The sequence below is a fragment of the Vidua chalybeata genome, chromosome 21, assembly GCF_026979565.1.
Source record: "Vidua chalybeata isolate OUT-0048 chromosome 21, bVidCha1 merged haplotype, whole genome shotgun sequence".
Classification (NCBI taxonomy): Eukaryota; Metazoa; Chordata; class Aves; order Passeriformes; family Viduidae; genus Vidua; species Vidua chalybeata.
Window position 1 is genome coordinate 2,556,960 of NC_071550.1, and position 17,189 is coordinate 2,574,148.

The 17,189-nt window shown below is 50.0% G+C and overlaps 1 protein-coding gene across 2 annotated transcripts in view; it reads left to right on the top strand.

Annotated features, from left to right (window-relative positions):
* GPSM1 (G protein signaling modulator 1) overlaps positions 1-17,189 on the top strand; it is a 63,332-nt gene that overhangs the window by 2,830 nt on the left and 43,313 nt on the right. Inside the window, exon 1 of one of the 2 annotated variants that reach the window (XM_053961960.1) lies at positions 14,143-14,714. The exons of the other annotated variant lie outside the window; for it this stretch is intronic. Within the exon in view, the coding sequence (XP_053817935.1) occupies positions 14,539-14,714 (176 nt within the window). The 5' untranslated portion in view covers positions 14,143-14,538. Of the gene's footprint in view, positions 1-14,142; positions 14,715-17,189 lie in introns of those variants that run through there. 2 annotated transcript variants of the gene reach the window in all.

Consider the following 17,189-nt stretch of genomic DNA (forward strand, 5'->3'; position numbering starts at 1 on the left):
TGGGGTGAAAATTCACTCCTGGGGTGGATTTGTTCTTTGTTTTGTATGTAACCAAGGGACAGCAATACCATGAAATACTTGATGTTTTCCCCAGTTCTTGTAAAGTAAACTCGCACAACTTTTGAATCTGGACTTTATATAAGGCTAACAGCTATTTTCTTTCCAAGAGGTGGTATTTAATGTATCTGCCTGAGGTGAAAATTAGCACCAGCAGCAGTGCTGGGTTTGGCCAAGTGCAATCAGCTTCCTCTGTGGGATTGGGAAAGGGCTCAGGTGCACTACCAGAAAGCTGGGAATGACCATTTGGTTTCTGTTTACTCTGCAGATTAAACTTGAAATTGTTTTATTACATTTCTGAATGCTGGTTCAGAGGTTTCTGAAAGATTCTGATTTTTCTTCTGTTGGCATTCTCCACCAGGCAGAAGGACATGTAAAACAGGACAGACATTTCTAAAATAGCTGTGCTGCATAATAGCTGGCCTGAGCAAAAATTACATGATAGCTTAGCAGGCAGTGTTGGCTTTGTTGACTTCTGTCTTGGATATTCTGAACTTCTCACTTGTACTTTCAGCACTGGTGAGTCGTGTGGGCATCCCAAAGTGGAGCCAGGCAGGACATGGAGTGTCCACCTCAGCAGGGAGAGGGATCCTCCTGGGCAGACCTGGGACTGGGGCTTTGCAGGTTTCCCCAGGATTTTGGGTGTCCTTTTTGGTTCTTGTGTCTTTCACCTCGTGGGATGTGGGGAGAGCAGCTCTGTCCCTGGTCTCCTGTGGCACAGGGCTGTGCTTTGTGCCTGGCACAGAGTGATCCTGCTTTGCCTCTGCCCTGTAGGTGCTGCTGCAATCCAAACACTTCTTGTCCTCAGGGCGTTGATTGGTCTGTGTGCACATGTAAATGGAGCTGAGCTGATGCTCTGCCTTCTCCTGTGCTGCCTTGGACTTCACTGGTTCAGGTGCTGCTTGTTGTGCCTCTCCTGGGTGAGAGCAGTCCCTCTGGATGCCTGATCCCCAAATCCTGTGCCCTGTACGGGATGTTTGTGCCAGGCAGAGCAGAAAGAGCACATTGTGCCTTGGCCACGTGTTTGTGGTTATTCCAAGTTTGTCACCGAGTCAGTTGAAGTCAAATCAGTTTGTGACTTGGCTGTGGCCTGAGGACACCCCTCAAAGCCAGTTTCCTGTGAGATAAATATTAATAATCACACCAAGCTGGGTGTGGAAGCAGCTGTGACCCTTCCCACCTGGAATGTTGGCTGTGGGGCAGGTGGGAGCTGTGCTGCCCAGAGCTCCATGCCCAGCTGCCTGATGCGTTGGTCACTGGATGCTTCTCTCCTGGGAAGGTGTTTCCAGGAGCTCGTGGCCAGCAGGAGAGGAGGGACACTGGAAAGAGTTCCTGTAAGCAGGAGATTGGTGTTTGGATCATGGTGACTGGTGCTGCAGTTTTGTTCGCTCCATGAGTGGTGGGTCCTGTCAGAGCTCTGGCTGATACCACAGCATGAGCTGCTTATGCCACAGGAAAATCCTGTGTGTGATTAATTCCTGTTTTCCTGGAGGATGTGGCCAGTTAGGGATCTGCTGCCCCTTATTTTCAAAGTTAGGGGAAGCAGTGCCTGTTATACCAAAGGATGAAATCGTGTTATGAAAGCTGAGAAATTGATTTGTTATAGAAGAGTGATTTTTAAACTCCTTTTTGGCTCTTCCTCTCTTGAGCCAAATGCAGCTGGACCATGACCACTCTGGTGACAGGAACAGGCTGCACAGCTCCCTTGGCATTCCCCTCCTCCAGCTCAGTGATCCAGACATTGGATTTTTTCCCTGATCTATTACATGAAACCACAGGGGAAAGCCTTGCCTTGGTGATGCCTTGAGGAGGAGCAAAGTCATAGCCAGAAGCAGAAAGGCTTAAAATTGGAAATGCTGGTAAAAGTCTGGGGGATCAACTTCTCTCCTCATTGATCCAGGCCTCAGGCTTGGAGGGAGCATCTGCAGGAGGCAGATAGGAAGGGATGTTTTAGGGGCTGGCAGTGACAGGATGGCTTAATTTGTTAAAGAGAGTTCATCAGGATGGAAGATCCTGCCTGGATTCAGACCTGTGGAGTGTCTGTGTGTTCTGTTAAAGCAGGAGGGCTCAGGTGAGCCCTGAGGGGTGACATTCCCACCTCTGCTTCTCCGTGCTTGGAGCTGGAGCGAGGCAGGGGGTGGCAGTGCTGGGGTGGGACAGGGGGTCCTGCAGGACCACCCTGCTGCCACCTGCCCTGAGCCTGGCCTGTGTCCTGGATCCAGGGACTTCCTCGATGTGGCTCCCTTCACCTGTGCTGCTTTAGCACATCCCAGGACACAACTTTGTCCCTGCTCTCTGCAGAGCAGATGCTGCTCTGTCTCATGCCTCATCTCCCCAGCTCTCACGTTGCTGTTTTCCCCTCCGTGCTCTCTTGCCTCCTCTCCAGCAGATCAGACTTTGGTACTGGAGAACACAAACTGTGTTTCTGTTGTGGTATGTTGATTTCTTGCTGCCTCATGATTTTGCACTCGAGGTGGTGCCCAGACTTGCTCGAAGAGCAGGTTTGAACTCTGTCAGGTCTTACGCTGCAAGAAGCCACAAGCAGCAACTTTCTGAAAGTGGAGAGAGGGATCTTACTTAACTCTTGATGCTGTTCTGCTTGAAGAGCAACTTTCTGTCCAAATTGCTCTCAGGTGTATCTGGTGCTGTGTCCCATCCCTCCCATCCCAGTCCTGCTCTCTGTGCCCCTTTGATCAGCCAGCCCAGCTTCCAGAATTCCACTTCCCTCTTGTAAAATCCTTTGCCAACCAAAGCCATGAAACCCAAATTCCTCCTGGTCTGGGCACACAGGCTGAGCGTCCCAACCACAAAGTGGGGCTGTTGAATTCTGGGCCTGGGCTATTTATATTGTCAGTGGGAAAGCTTTTCATTGACCAAGCTGCTCCCTCCCTAAAGAGACTTTTAATTAAATGTTATTTGACAGATTTGACTTTCTAATTGGCTTAGATTTAACTGGTATAAATGGGATTTTTTTTTTTTCCACTGAAAGCTGAAGAAAGTAGGAATAATTTTGTTGGAAGGCTATTTGCATTCAGAGTCACGTCCATCTGTTGTTTAATGTAATAAGCTAATAGAATGAAAGGAAAAAAAAGCCAAACCCTCCCCCCAACCAGAAAGTCAACATCTTTGTCAGTGCTTGGTGAGGAGAGGGTGAAAGGGACACGGCTGCCTCAGCTTTGGAGCTCTCTAAACAATGCCCAGCAATGTTATGCAACTGCCTAGGGAAGGAAGTGAAAAATTATCATTACAGTGCAGTTTCAAGGGCAATATTAAATGAGCAATTTGCAGCACAGCTCTGTACTTAAGTCACTTAACTCACTTCTCCTGAGATAAAATTAACAGGGCTGGTTGAGGACAATAGCCATGACCTCTGTTCCATTAGGAGAGGGGCACAGACAGGCTCTTCTTAGAACTGAATCTGAGGCATGGGACTGAGGGCCTTCAAAGTGGGCAGCCAAACCCAAACCAATGCAATGGCCTGATCCTGGAAGTGCCTGAGGGATCTCTGTCCCACTGAAACTTGGAAAAGAGGGGACAAGCATCTGCTGGAGCACCTCACTGATATCTGCTCTTCCTTATTTCAGTGGAAGGGATAAGAGGACCTTCTGTAAGGCCCTGGACACTGGAGCAGCAGCAAACCCCTGAATGAATGATGTGGAAAGCAGTGCTGCTGTCTGTTCAGTACCATCAGGGCAGGAGTAAATAGCTTAAAAATCTATTCCCAGTTTGCTTTCAGCAAGAGGATTTTGCCTGAGGATGGCAGGCACTGGCACCACAGGTGTTTCCTTTCTGACTCTGAGATTAGACAGGATCCATCCAAAGAAGCTTCACCTTCTGCTGTGAATCTGTAGCTCTGTGCAGCTCCTACCCCTGGAGGGATTTTTGGAAGAGGAATATTGGATTGTCTTGACTCCCCTCAAGCTTTTCCTTTGCTTTTCCACCCTTCAGAGCAGCCAGAGGGGCTCCTCATCGGGAGTTAGGGGCTAATGCAAGAGAAAGGCCAAGAAAAAGGACTTAAATGGGGAAAACACCAATAACATAGCTCAGTGTAAGAGCAATTTCATGTTCCACCTGGGAGCAGATGTTTTGTCTTGGAAGCTGCTTTTAAAAATGCATGGGCAGGGCTGGGAGCTGTCAGTTCTGAGCTGCACAGGTGACTGCTGCAGGCTGCTCTGAGCACACAGGGGCTGACAGGGCTGCCCTGGGCACCCTGCTCTGTTCTCCTCACACTTTCTGGCTGCCAGGGAGCAGAGCTGGCTCCTGAGAAAGGGATCCCTTCCCTGGGTGCTGTGGCTGCAGGTCCAGCTGCTGATCTGTGCTGGGATTTGGGGCAGATTTGCAGCCTCTCCCTGGGAGGATTGGCTTCTCTTACAGGATTGCAGCAGACTCAGCACGAGGAGATCAGCTTTGCCATAGGGCAACACAAATAGTGAACACTTGTGCTGAGTTCCCCCCTCTGCTGCTGGGACAGGGCTCCTTGTGTGTGCTGGAGTTTCTCCACGCCTTGGTGAACAGACCTGCACAAATGTGTATTTACAGGTAGAACAGGGTTTTTCTAGGGGGTTTTACAGGGTTTGCTGTGCCAAGTGCCTTCCCAGTTCTGTTTCCCAGACTTTCTTGACACTCCTGTGGTTTTGCAGAGTGTATTTGCTGTATTGGCTCTGGGAGGTGTCACAGCAGGTGCCATTTGAGTGTTCACCTGTACCTGGTGGTGCCTCCTTGGGCCCTTTGGTGTGAATTGCTGCTTTTTTTCTGTGCTCTGGAGCAGCTTCAGCCCAAATTAGCTAGCTGTGGGAGAAGTTTCTTCTGTGATCCACACTGCAGAGTTGAGGTGGCTCTTTGTGCACTCCATCTGTGGAATATCCGTTCATGCCTGAGGAGAGCTGGGAAGTGCTGATTAATACTCCTCTCTCTGGGGCTATTTGTTAATTACTGTTATTCATGGTTTGTGTGATGGTGCTGAGTGGATCCTGGCAGGGTTGCATCCGTTCCAGGGCTTCAGAGTGCATGGTAAACACCAGTATTTTATTGCAGCTTTTCTGGGAAATATTGTTCCTGTTTTCAAGGGTGGGAAATTGTATAGCCTTCAGGGTGAAAGAGAACAGAGGTGGTAAAACTGGGAGCTGAATGTCCTGACTCCCCCTCCTTTCCTTCACCACTTCCTTACCCAGGTCAGAGTGAGGGTAATTGTGCTAATTGTGGATTGGGGACCTTGGCTTTGTCCTTCACTGAGCTCTGCTGGGCACTGCAGCACTGGTGTCACACGAAATTACAGTGGCTCTGCTGTTCTAACAGGGAGCAGAAAGTTGTTCAGGAGGAAGTTACCAGCTGGTGAATTAAAGACCAGGCTCTGCCTGTTCACAAGGTGTCCCTTGCAAAGGGAACACTGCAAACCACAGGAGAAGGAGCAGCCTGGGTGGCCCTGGGCTCTGGTCACTGAGAAGAGCCCAGGGACTGGCTTGAAGAAAGCAGAACAGCCCTGAGTGCTCGGGCACCTGTGACTCCACGAGTTCCCCGTCTCTCAGGCTTTGAGAAGAGAGCAGTTAATTTAAAAAGGAGAGAGGGACACAGAGCAATGTTCCCTGTCAGAAAATCCTTCAAGTTAAATTGTGGGAGTGAGTGGAGCTACCCTGCTGTGGGGGTGGTTGTCCTTTGGGGTATGGTGAAAGATGGAGGGAGAAAAGCACACATCTGTAGTTCCAGTCGGGCAGGAAGGATTTGGGATGGGCAGGAGCTGCCAGGGCTTTGAGGAGGGTCCTGTCCTTACTGTCCTTGTGCACTCACCATATCCCAGCTGGTGCTGCAGCAGCAGCAGCCCCTTTTTTTAGCAGCTGTCTGCAGAGATTTGTATGGAGGAAATGCTCTGGAGATTGGATCTTGCTGCAAAACACAGAGGCCATCAGATTCAGCTTGTTTATCAGCCAAGCCTGCTGCAGCATGAAGGCAGGAATACAAACCACCAGCGACTAGAAAATGGAAATATCGAGCTTCCTAAGCCACGGGTGGTTCTCTTTTTCCCCTGACAAACAAGCCCTTGTGATTTCCAGCTTGGGAAGCCCATGGGCCAACATCTCATGGTGCTTGAGTGGAGACTTACACCCATAAAAGCAGCTGAATGTCCTGGAATTGTGATACTCCCCGTGTACCTCCAGGCATTTCCTGGCTTCCGAGTTCAGCCGAGTGTCTGAGCTCCTGCATGAGTCTAAATAATAAAACATATGAATTCACTGCCATGTGCCCAGAATTTTAAGGCCACAGCCCTTGGCCAGCTCTGGTATGAATTGCTTCCATCAGGGCAGTAATCCAGGAAACTCCGAGCACGAACTGCTTGGCTGATGGAAGTCTGTGGTTCGGTGCCTTCCTGGGTAAAGCCAGGGGAGAAGGGAGAGCTGCTGTTTTCTGTGTGCTCGTCCCTTTGCTGGGCCCTGCTGGGAGAGTTCCAGCAGGTACCACAGGCTCTGAGGAGATCCTGGTCCATGGGGAGCTTCTGAAGGGAGCTCAGGTGTTTGGGGAGTTAATAATGAAATGCCTGAAAATACTCACATTTTCCTCTGCTGTTCTGAAGAAAAGAAAAACTCACTCTGCTAGATGTTCTCTTCAATAAAACCATCCTTTGGCACCAGTGGTTTTGGCAGAAGGTTGTCACCAGCTGTGCCAGTGAGTGACCACTTTGCAGAGGGAGCCAGCAGCGGATTTGTCACCTAAGGATGAGGAGCGAGCAGAGAAAAATGTTGTGTTCCCTGCACTGAGCAAAGTGATTCCCTGTGGTGGTGGAAATCCCTTCCTGAATGGCCCTGGCTGAGGTTCCCCCGGTGTGACTCAGGAATTCCCCCCAGGTTTTCTGGGGGCTCCAGCTCTGCTCTGTGGAGCTCCAAGGCCACGTGCTGGGGGCAGAGCTCAGCTGCCCAGGGCAGCTGTGTGAGCAGCAGCTCGGGAAGGGAAGGCAGCAGACGTTTTGCAGTGCTGGCTCCAGACAGAACTGAGTCATTTGTCGAGGCTGACGCTCTCGGAGCTGCTTGCCTGAGGCTGGCATGGCTCAGTGAGGATGAGAGTGAGGATGCAGCCATCCAGATACACACAGAGGAGAGAAAAGTAACAGCTCCCAACATGTGACTGCAATGGAAGTGGAAAAAAAAAAACCCCATCCCCAATTAAAGCCATGTGTGTTGGTGGATGGAACTGCTCCTGGGAGGTTCGTGGAGGCTGTTTGTGCAGCACAAATGCAGCAGCTCTGGAATGCCCTGGATTAGAACAGGCAGGCTCCTCCAGCACACGAAATCCCTGTGGAAACAGAGCTGCTCGTGCATGGCAGCAGCTCCCCCAGCCCACCACCCTTAGGGGTTAAGGTAAGAGCTGTCTTGTCAGCTGTCTCCTCCCTGTCCTTGCTCCTGAAGCACGTTTTCCATGCAGCCTGGTGCTGTGCCATGTGTTTTTTTCACTGCTGGGTGATGATGATGTCTCTGTGCAGGAGCAGAGATTTTCTGCAGACATGCATAATTCAGTTGTCAGGATAAATGGGCTCCCTGGATTTGGGCATGTGTGTGAGCCTGATGCTGGATCCTCCCTTCTCTCACCAGTGTGAGGCAGGAGGGGAGCAGGGAATTCTCCCAGAGCTCCAGCAGCCTGTGGTCTGTAAACTCATTGCAGTACCTGTGAGATTCCAAGAAGGATCTAAATTAAACCCAAAATAGGTCTGTGGAGAGGAAAATTCTGGCTTAATTTGGGAAGGCTTTCCAAGAAACATGATGTTGGTACAAACTCCTCCTGTGGAAGAACAGGACCAGAGCCCACTTCACACATAAAGGATGTGATGTACATGACAAACTCTCCTCAAAGTGTGTGTTTGCTGCTGTTTACAGCTGTGATTGAACTGCACTGTGCCACAGTGTCAGAGCCAAACTGATGCGTGTGGGGAGGAGCAGGATCCTCCCTGTGCTGGATTTGCACGGAAACGTTTCCAGGGGAGATGTTTTCCACGGAGCCATACTGGGACAGAAGTGCTAAAAATCTGGGGGGATGTGGTGGAGGACTCAGTCCCACAGTGCTGTGGAAGCAGTGAAAGCAGCTTGCAGGGTGCTGGAGGGTTCCCTGAGAGGCAGCAGACACCCAGCACAGTGCCAGACAGCGGGGCTGCTCTCTGAGGAGCAAACAGGGTGGAATTCTCACCTTGTGTGGGACCACATGCCTTTCTGGGACTGCTGCCATGCTTGGATTTGGGGGCTTGCACATAAACTGGTGGGATGCAGAGATTTTTCCACAGTGCCACAGAGTGCCCTGAAGTACTTCTGGTGCTGCTCTGCTGGGTTTGGGTTTGCACTGAGGAGCTGGAGGAGCAGTTTTGGAGATGCTGGCAAGGCTTGCAGTGGACACCTGGCTGATATCTGAGCTCCTGGGGAGCCTCTTCCCTTGTTTTTCAGACAGATGTGGAATTATCTTTACAAAATCTGGAGGGATGCCCTGTGACTGCGTAACAGCCACAGGGAAGGGCAGTGTCCAGTGTGAGCTCTTGTTCTGTTGGCCTTTTAAACCCATGAGTGTCTCTGGGCTGATGCCTGATTTTTGGCACCCCTGGAATTTTCAGGGAGAGCACAACAATGCTTTAAACAGCCCTCTGAGCAGGAGACAGCTGCAGAAAAACAATGTCAAATTGGTGCAATCTGCTGTGCTGCAGCTTTGCTACAGCAGTCTGTCCTGGTGGCTGGCAGTGCTTCAGGACCCTGTGTGACCTGGGAGAGCCACCTTTGTGAATCCCTCTGGTCTGGGCACTCAGGACTGTAATCACTGAGGGAGGGACTATCTCAGGCTCTCCCTGGCGTGCTCTGGCTTGATTTCACCCTCCTCACAGGCTTCACCAGATGGTCATTTGAAAAAGAAGTTGCTGCATGTTTGGATTCACTGGATTTGTCTGGTTCCTGCTATTTGCTCTTCAGAGAGCTCTGCAGGAAGTACAAGGGCCAGGTTGGTGCTGGCTCTGTCACTAAGGTCCCATCCCAACCCCTTTCAGGTGCAGGTGCTGCAGAGCATCCTTAGCATTCTCCTGGTGAGCTGGGATGGCTCAGCACCTCCCTGGCTCAAAGCCTGCATGGCCCAGGCTCAGGGTGTGAGTTCTCTGATGGATCCCAAAGGCTCCTCTCTCTTGGACTGGAACCCTTGGCTTGGGGCTGGTGGAAGCAGATGAGACAGGAAGGGAGCAGAACCACATTGGCTGCGGGCTGCTGTGGAGTCAGTGGAAAAAGCTGTGGTGTGAACTTTGTCGTGGTTTCCTTTTCTGCTGCATCACGATGACGATCCCACTGCCCTGAGCACGGCCTGTGGTGTGCAGGGGCTGTGGGCAGGAAGGAGGCACCACGTGGGGAGTGTGTGCAGCCTCCAGCTGCTGCAGGAGGTTTGGGATGAGGTGGGACATGGGCAAGAACCTGGGGCAGGCAGAGGTGGCTCCTTTGGCTGCCTGGGCTTGGCTGCAACGCAGTCCCTGCTGTTCCTGGGGCTTGGCAGCACCTTTTCCATACACTTTTGTTTTCCTGCTGCAGGCAGGAGCAACTGGCAGGCTGAGAGAGGAAGGAGCAGTGGGGGCTGCAGCTGGAGGGGTTTCCAGGCTGCTTGAATGGAGAATAGACTGGGGCCTGTGGGAAAACAAGCCTTGCTTTCACTCGAGAAGGTTGTGCAGGAAAGGGAACCTCACACAGCCTGTGCAGCTGCCCAGAACAACTGGGACGATTGTGCTGGTGCCACTTGTGGGGCTGAGCTTGACCCTGCCAGCAGCTGGGGGTGGCAGGACCCTGGGGCAGGAATTGGGGGAGGCTGTGATGTTCTCAGGCAAAGCTGTCCTGGCTCTGGTCCTGAGCTGCTCCCCTGCCCTGCTGGATCCATGGGGACTCATCCCTGGCTCAGGCAGCCCCTTCTCCCATCCCAGGACAGCATCCAGGCTGCTCCCTTGGGGCCTGGCTCAGCCCCCACTGGGTGTCTGGGGGAAATTTTGAGGAGATGTCTGTACATCTCTCATTTATGGTTCTTTTGAATTTGGAAAGAACCCCCCCCAAACCAGGACTTGCCCATTTTCAGTGTTAAGTTTGACCTGAATGAGCTCCTCTGTACTGGTGGGAAATAGAAGCTGAATGGCATAAATAAAACAGGTAACAAATAAATTGATTGTTTTCATTGTGTGACTGTGCATAAGGCAATTACTTATTTTTTCTAATGTATATGGTAATTGTAACCTGCTGGATTCTGCAGTATGTTTGTTTAAATCACAGCACATATTTTAGTGAGAGGTGTGTTGACCCAATTGCCAAAGTAAGTCATGAAAAGCCTCTCAGCCTGCATGTCCTCTCCTGCTCTCTGGCTTCTGGAAGTGACTGAAGGAAACAGCACTTCACTGCTGCTGAAACCATCCCCAGAGTGCTGTTCAATGGCAGTGTGATGGATTAACCTCATTGAAGGTGCTAGTGTTGTACAAGAAAGCAAAATACCCTTGGAAAACTCAGGAAGCTTCATTCGTTGTGCTGAGTTCATTCCAAGCCTCCTCTGTGACAAAATAGAAATGTCTAAAACCCCGTCCTGTTGCAGGTGCTGGTTTGCTGGTGCTCTGCAGGGCACATTTCAGGGGTCAGGTGCTGCAGGAACAACCCAAACTGCTGGGTCTTGTGTTCCTGGGAAGGAAAGAGCATCCTCAGGCATCAGCATCATGATTCCACTTGTGTTTGGCAGGCTGATGCTCCTGGCCTCTACATTTATTTCTGTTTTTCTCACATGGTTGCTACTGGTTGGTTTATGCCCTGCTGATGAGCAAAGAAATTGTGTTACAGGCTCATTTTGTTCTCACTCTTCTTGAAAGTGAGTTCTCCTGCACAGTTCTCCTTCAGAGGATTTGATCAGTTCATACACTTGGTGGATTCATAATAATTTTTTTTCCCATTTGGGAGTCAGAATATGTTTTAATGAATTAATTTTCAAATTGATATCTCCTTAATCATCACTTCCTCAGACCCTGCAAAGTATTTGCATCTTATAATTTAAGTGCTTTGAAACTGGCTATCAAGTGAAACTGTTAACCAGGCTGAGATGAAATTCACATTTGCACCTTAATCTCGTCTGAGCATTTTCAAGTGCTGGAAGTTAATTACATCCACGGTAGTCCTTTGATACTTGAGTAATTTTGGAGCACAATGACTTAAATTTGTGCTCACTGCCTGTTAGAAATTTCACTGCTCAGCTGACACAGAAAAATTTCCTTGTGCTCTCTGTTCTTCCTGTGGGTCCAGCTGGATTTGTGAGCAGCATTTGGGTCATGGATTCAAGATAATTGTTGCCAGTGCATTGTTTACTGAGAGCCCAAACCTCCCAGGTGTGGGTCAGGTTTCTGCAGGTCAGGGATCTCTTCAGCTCCTGGAGTTTTGGGGGCTTTTCTTTGGGCATTTTCAGCAGTTGTTTGAGCTGGGAGCATCCCTGCCTGGATGGGAGGTGCTGCACCTCATTCCCCTTGGCCCTTGGGAGGGAGGGAGGGAGGGCCTGGCAGAGGCTCTGGGAGCTCCTGGGTTGCTTTCCCTTCCCTACAGTAGACTCACAGCAAGGCATAATTTTCCCCCAGAGCCTCAGCTGCCTTTTTGAAAAATGGGGTAATTGCTGCCCTCCCACCTCTGCAAAGTATTTTGGAGTCCTTAGGTTGAAGTTTCTGCACCTACCAACTCAGAGTCATAATCTGCTTCATCCAATGCTCTGAAAACAGCAAATGACTCCCATCTGTCCTCTGCTCCCCCCTCCCCAAGGATCAAAGCCACAGAGGTTGTGTGAGCAGGGGAATGCTGGATGACTTTTGCTTTCCAGCAGGCAGTGGGGAGTTTGAATTTGGATTTCTGACAATGACGCAGCTTCTTGGAGCCATTCCCCATTGAAATGGGGTCTTATTCAGCACTGCTAATAAGAGGGTAAAGGCAGCTAAATACAGCTGTCTTCCTCAGTGCCATTTGGGATTTATTAGCAAATATGCAGTGGAATTGAATCCCTTGTAAGTACTCTGCAGCTAATGGTAGATAGCAATTAGCTGAAATGACTACTGTGGAGCACTGATGCTGCATCAGTGAGGGGACAGGAAATCTGGAGCCAGCACACAGACCCAGCAGCTTCCAGAACTCCCTGGAGTTTTTCCCTCTGGATTTTCTGTTTCATGCCCTTAGCAAAAGCCTGCGGTGAAAATCGCTCGGTCTGGGTAATCCCCGGAGCTCCAGCTTGAACAAACACGTCCCCAGCAGCAGTGAGTGTGTGTGGATATTGTTATTTTCAGCTCAGGGGTCATTGAAAGGACTCACTGCAATGTTCCTAGCCATGGAAGTGTGTGGAGTGGGAGCCTCCTCCCCTCCAGATGTGCAGGGGTCTGGCCCAGATGTTTGGAACCAGTTCAGAAGTTGGGGAGGACTGGCTGCAGCATTCATGGTTTCATCTCTGACCTTTTCCTCTCCCAACTCAACAGGAGGTTTTGTTTCCTTCCCCTCACTAATGAGGTGAGGTGTAGGTCAGGGTGTCCCAGGGGTTCTGCCCTTTGGCTTGGAGGGGAACTGGCTCCTGTGTGCTGTTTCCAGCTTTTTTTCCAAAAGTGGTTTGCATCAGGCTCATTTCGTGTATATCTTGGTTTGTTTGTCACCTTCCCTGCCAGCCTGTGTTTGAGACAGAAACCTGGAGGGGATTAGTGCTGGGGATGTGATGTGGGTGGGGAGTGAGGGGCTGTGCTGGCCACGTTCCACCAGATCTGGGTTTGGGAGAGAAATAATTGAGTATTTTCATTATTCTCCTGCCAGGTTGCTGCTGGGTGTGTTGGTGATGGAGAGGAGCAGTGTGGATAAGAGGGACTGAATGATGGATTGGTGCAGTGGCAAAGAGAATGTATTTGAGGGTAGGAAGCTGAAATCACCTGTATTTAGGAGCAAGTAATGGGATTTTCTTAAAGATTGGAGCTCATTTGGGAGCAAGTGAGAGAGAGAGGCAGGTGGGGATGTGCTGGACGCTGCCTGGGGCAGAGTAAACAGGGAAAACTGCCCAAAACCCTTGGGAGAGTGCCCCAGGCAGAGAAGAGCAGTGCCTGAGGCTAAATGGGTACAAATTCACCATGAATAAACTCGGGCTGTGCCTCAGGAGGACCTGGAACAGCTTTCCTCAGGTAGGGAGGCAAAGGAAAATATTTGGAGCACTCCCCATCAGTGGAGGGGACACATCCCCAAGGGTCTGAGGCCACCTGGGCCTGGTGGTTCAGAGCCATCAGCTCCCTCTCAGGTGCAGGAGCCATGCAGGGCTGGGAGAGGAAATTGCTGAAGGGGAATAATTCCCAGCTTGATTGACTGGCAGCACGCCCTTAAAGAAAGTAATTATTTAAATGCATATTTAGTTCGTTAAGGCAGTGAATATGCATTTACACTGAGCACCTGGTAAATCTGATCCTTTTTTGGTTCAGAAGAAATGTTTAATTGCCAGCACTCTGGAATTAGATTTATTTTTGTACAAAACCTAATCAGATTGCAAGTAAGATGCTAAAATCTGTTGCTTCACTAACTCAAATCAATAGAAATACTAAGGGGGATTTTTTTACTACTCTTGATGGTTTTGATAGGTTTTTTTCTGCCTTACCTTCTGTCTAAAAGCTTGGAGTTTTGAACTACACGAGGTCTGATTGGAATGAGTTCTGCAATCGCCCCCACTAACATGAATCAAATATCTATAAATACCTTTCCTTTTCCCTTCTCTCCTTTTTTTAAAGGCAGTTTCACCTTGCAGGCAGGAAGAGTTTCTCTTGCCCCGTGATATTTGCAATATTTAAGGCAGCAGACGACTGACCCCAGGCTCTGTCTGGTGACATGATCATTTTCTGTGTGCCCTGATGGAGTTGTTGTCAGCAGTGACAGGTTGCTGTGAGCAAGGCAGCCCTGAGCAGGGTGTTGGGAGGTCTGAGTGTGTGGTGTTCCCACTCTGGGGACCTCTATCATCACCCAATTATAATATCCTAATTATAGTGTTTGACAGCAGTCATGGTGATCACTGATAATGGCACTGGTGGCACTTTGTGCTGTTCCCTTTATTTCTCGCAGTGTCCTTGGCTTCCCCAGCACTCCTGGGACTCTCTGCCTTCTCCAAATTACTGAAAACATTAGATATGTGAGAATCTTTCTATTTTACCTTTTCCAGAGGCGCATTTTTGCTGTGGAGCTCTTTGAACAAGCTTGCAGCAGGCAAAAGGCAATCTGTGCTCCAGCTCCTCATTAGCTGCTGCCTGACAGTGATGGGTGACCCTGGGAATTCTTGTTCAAGGCTGCTCCTCCCGTTTTTCTCAGCTCTTTCTGCCTTTACATCAGTTACCCTTTAAAGAAAAACTTAAGGAGGAGGGAGGGAGGTGCTGCCCATGTTGGATTGGGAAGAGGTTTCCTCCTGCCTGTCAAGCACGGTGGAAGGTCACCCTGTCCTGCTTCATGAGTGTGAGAGGTGACAGGTGCCACACTGATGGGGACCAAATCATCTGCCAGCATCGTGCCCCCCACTCATTCCCCTGGCAGAATCCTGGGCAGATTGCTGAGTGCATCAGTGGCCAAACACTGCATTTATGTGTGGCCTCAGCCCCACTGCTTCCTTCTGCCAGTGGCTTTGGGTGTGCAGAAAATGCACAGGCAGCAGAAGAGGTAGGGGAGGGCTTGGACCTTGTTGTCATTGACTGTTTTCCCTTTACTGCCTGGTCCAGGTTTGTCCTTTCAGCTGTGTTTTATGGGCAGTTGAGCTGTGGGTTTGGAAGCTTTTTAAAGTGGAATTTCAGTGTGCTTGCGTTTGTTCCTTGACCTTTAGTTGATTCCTGTGCCGTTGGCATTGTTTTCCTGCGTGCTTTAGAGCCTGAAGTGGTTGAACTGCATGCAGAGGTGCTTCCCAAAAGCAGCTCTGGAGGGCAGGTGGGTTTTACAAATGGTTGTGCTTCTGTTAACAATTGCAATCCTTGTTTGTTGTCCAAGGCAGCGAAGGCTTGGCAGAGCAGGATGCAGGGAAAAGCCTCCTGTGCCTTTCTCTTGTTTGCTCGGGTCCCAGTCTGAGCAGTGATGTTAATTAGACAAGGCAGATACTCTGCAGAGCAGCCTGTTCAAGGGCAAACAGATTTTAATTAAGGGCTGTGTGCACTGGAAGGTCATGTCACTGCCTTGTGCCTGGACAGTTACCATGGGAACACCAGGAAAGCACCCACGGGTGTGAGTGTGTCACAAAGTGGGCTCTCGGGCACACAATTCACTTTGGGGTGTGGCAGATGTGGTCCCACCCCTGCAATGTGTACCTGGGTTTTGTTGCCGTGGGAATGGGAACCTTCAGTTCAAGCTCTTAAAATCACCCAAAAAATTCCACACAAGCTGGACAGCAATGCCATGAGTTTGGGAAATTGGCCTCCACCCCAGTTTTTTGGACTGTTTACAGCTGGTGAACTCAATTCCTCAAAGACAACCTGGATATTGGAAAGAGTTTTGTTTGGGTTGAAATTTGAGCTCAATTTGGGTTGAAATTCAAGTTCAAGTTAGTTTGCTTCTGTCTCTGCTAACTTCTAACTGGAATCCAACATTATCTCCAGTGGTAGTGGCTCATTCCTGCATTTCAGGTCCTCTCAAGATTCATCCCCACTAAGCTGCCTGAAGTTAATCCTGCTGATTTTGAGTACAAGCTGTTTCTTGTCTTCCTTCAGTCCCAAGGCTCCTTTTGTCTGAGATGTATCAGCAGAGGTTTGTCAATACCTGATGATGATGCAGGATCTACAAACCATGGATGTACCTTGGGACTGATGAAATTTTGGTGGGATCCCCAGGCAGAAACTCATTCTTACTAATTTTCGTGTGGTCTAGCAAGAGGATCAGCAGAGAGAAGTTAAATGTTTTTCATCTTAATATTTTTATTGCTGCTATCAAACAGAAGCCGAGGCAGGGACAAATGCTGCACTGGCACCACAGCAGCTTTCCTGGATAAATAAAATAGCCACTCAGATGTGGGCTTTGCTTTGGAATGAAATGTTTGTGTGGGAGTTTGAGGTGGGAGCTCACAGGAGCTGCTTCACAACCCCCTTCTCCCTCTTGTTCCCTGGTGGCTTTGGGGACAAAGGAACAGCGAGGCAGAAGAGGGAGAGTTTCAAACCAGGTCTTACTCTGTTTTCCTTTTGTTAGGGCAGTCCTTGTGGTTGTCCTGCTTTGGAGGATGCCAGGTGCTGTGTGTTTGGAACCACACAGAGCAGGGAGATCAGCAGGGAAATGGGCTTGCATTTCAGGCAGTTCATGAGCTGCTCGTGGAGGAGCTGGCTTTGTTTCCTGGCAGCTGAGAAAGCACTGTGCTGCCTGTTTGTGGGAGAACACGTCAGGGTTGGTGTGTCCTGCGTGCACCTCCCTGTGCCCCGTGGTGGAGGGGGAGGTGGTGCTGGTGTGGGGTGCAGGAGAGGTGGGAGCAAGGCCTGGAGCAGCAGGGGCTGGGTCCTGCAGCTGGTGTGTGCAGGGCAGGCTGTCCTTGCTCTGCAGAGCCCCTGGTTGCTGGGCTGGGCTGGGCTGGGGCTCCTGGGAGCCTCTGGGGAAGCATCTCCCAGGGCTCAGCAGGAAACTGCTCCAGGAGGAGTCAGCTGGGCAAGTTGTGCTCTTGGGCTGGGTACCACAAACTTCCTCCAAGTGCTGAGAGCAGACTAGAAACCACCTGTGGGCATTTATTATCTTCTGACAGACCCTTGCTGTTCTGCCTCTGGACAAGGGAGCTCTGTTTTTTTTTTTTCTCAGCAGATGTCCACCTTTGACCTAGATAGTTTTGACTTTTGAAAATAAATTGAGCAGAAAAAGAGCAAGGAGAAGCATCAGGATAGAGGAGCAGGACATGTCCATTTGGGACAGGCATGGTCTGACAGGGCTTGGAGCACTCAGAGGGGAGTGTTTTCTCTCTCTTAAAGCTCACAGTGCTGTCTTTGACAGTGCCAAAGGTGTCAGAAAATGCACGGGAGGAAAGCTGGCCTGGAGGCCAGTGTGCTGAGTGCCTGTGGAAAATGTGACAGCAGGAGAGTTAATGAAAAGCAGACACAGTGCTGGGAGCTGCTCAGGCAAGAAAATCTGCACAGTCCAGGGTTTTCTCTGGAATCCAGTAAAAACCTGTTACAATTT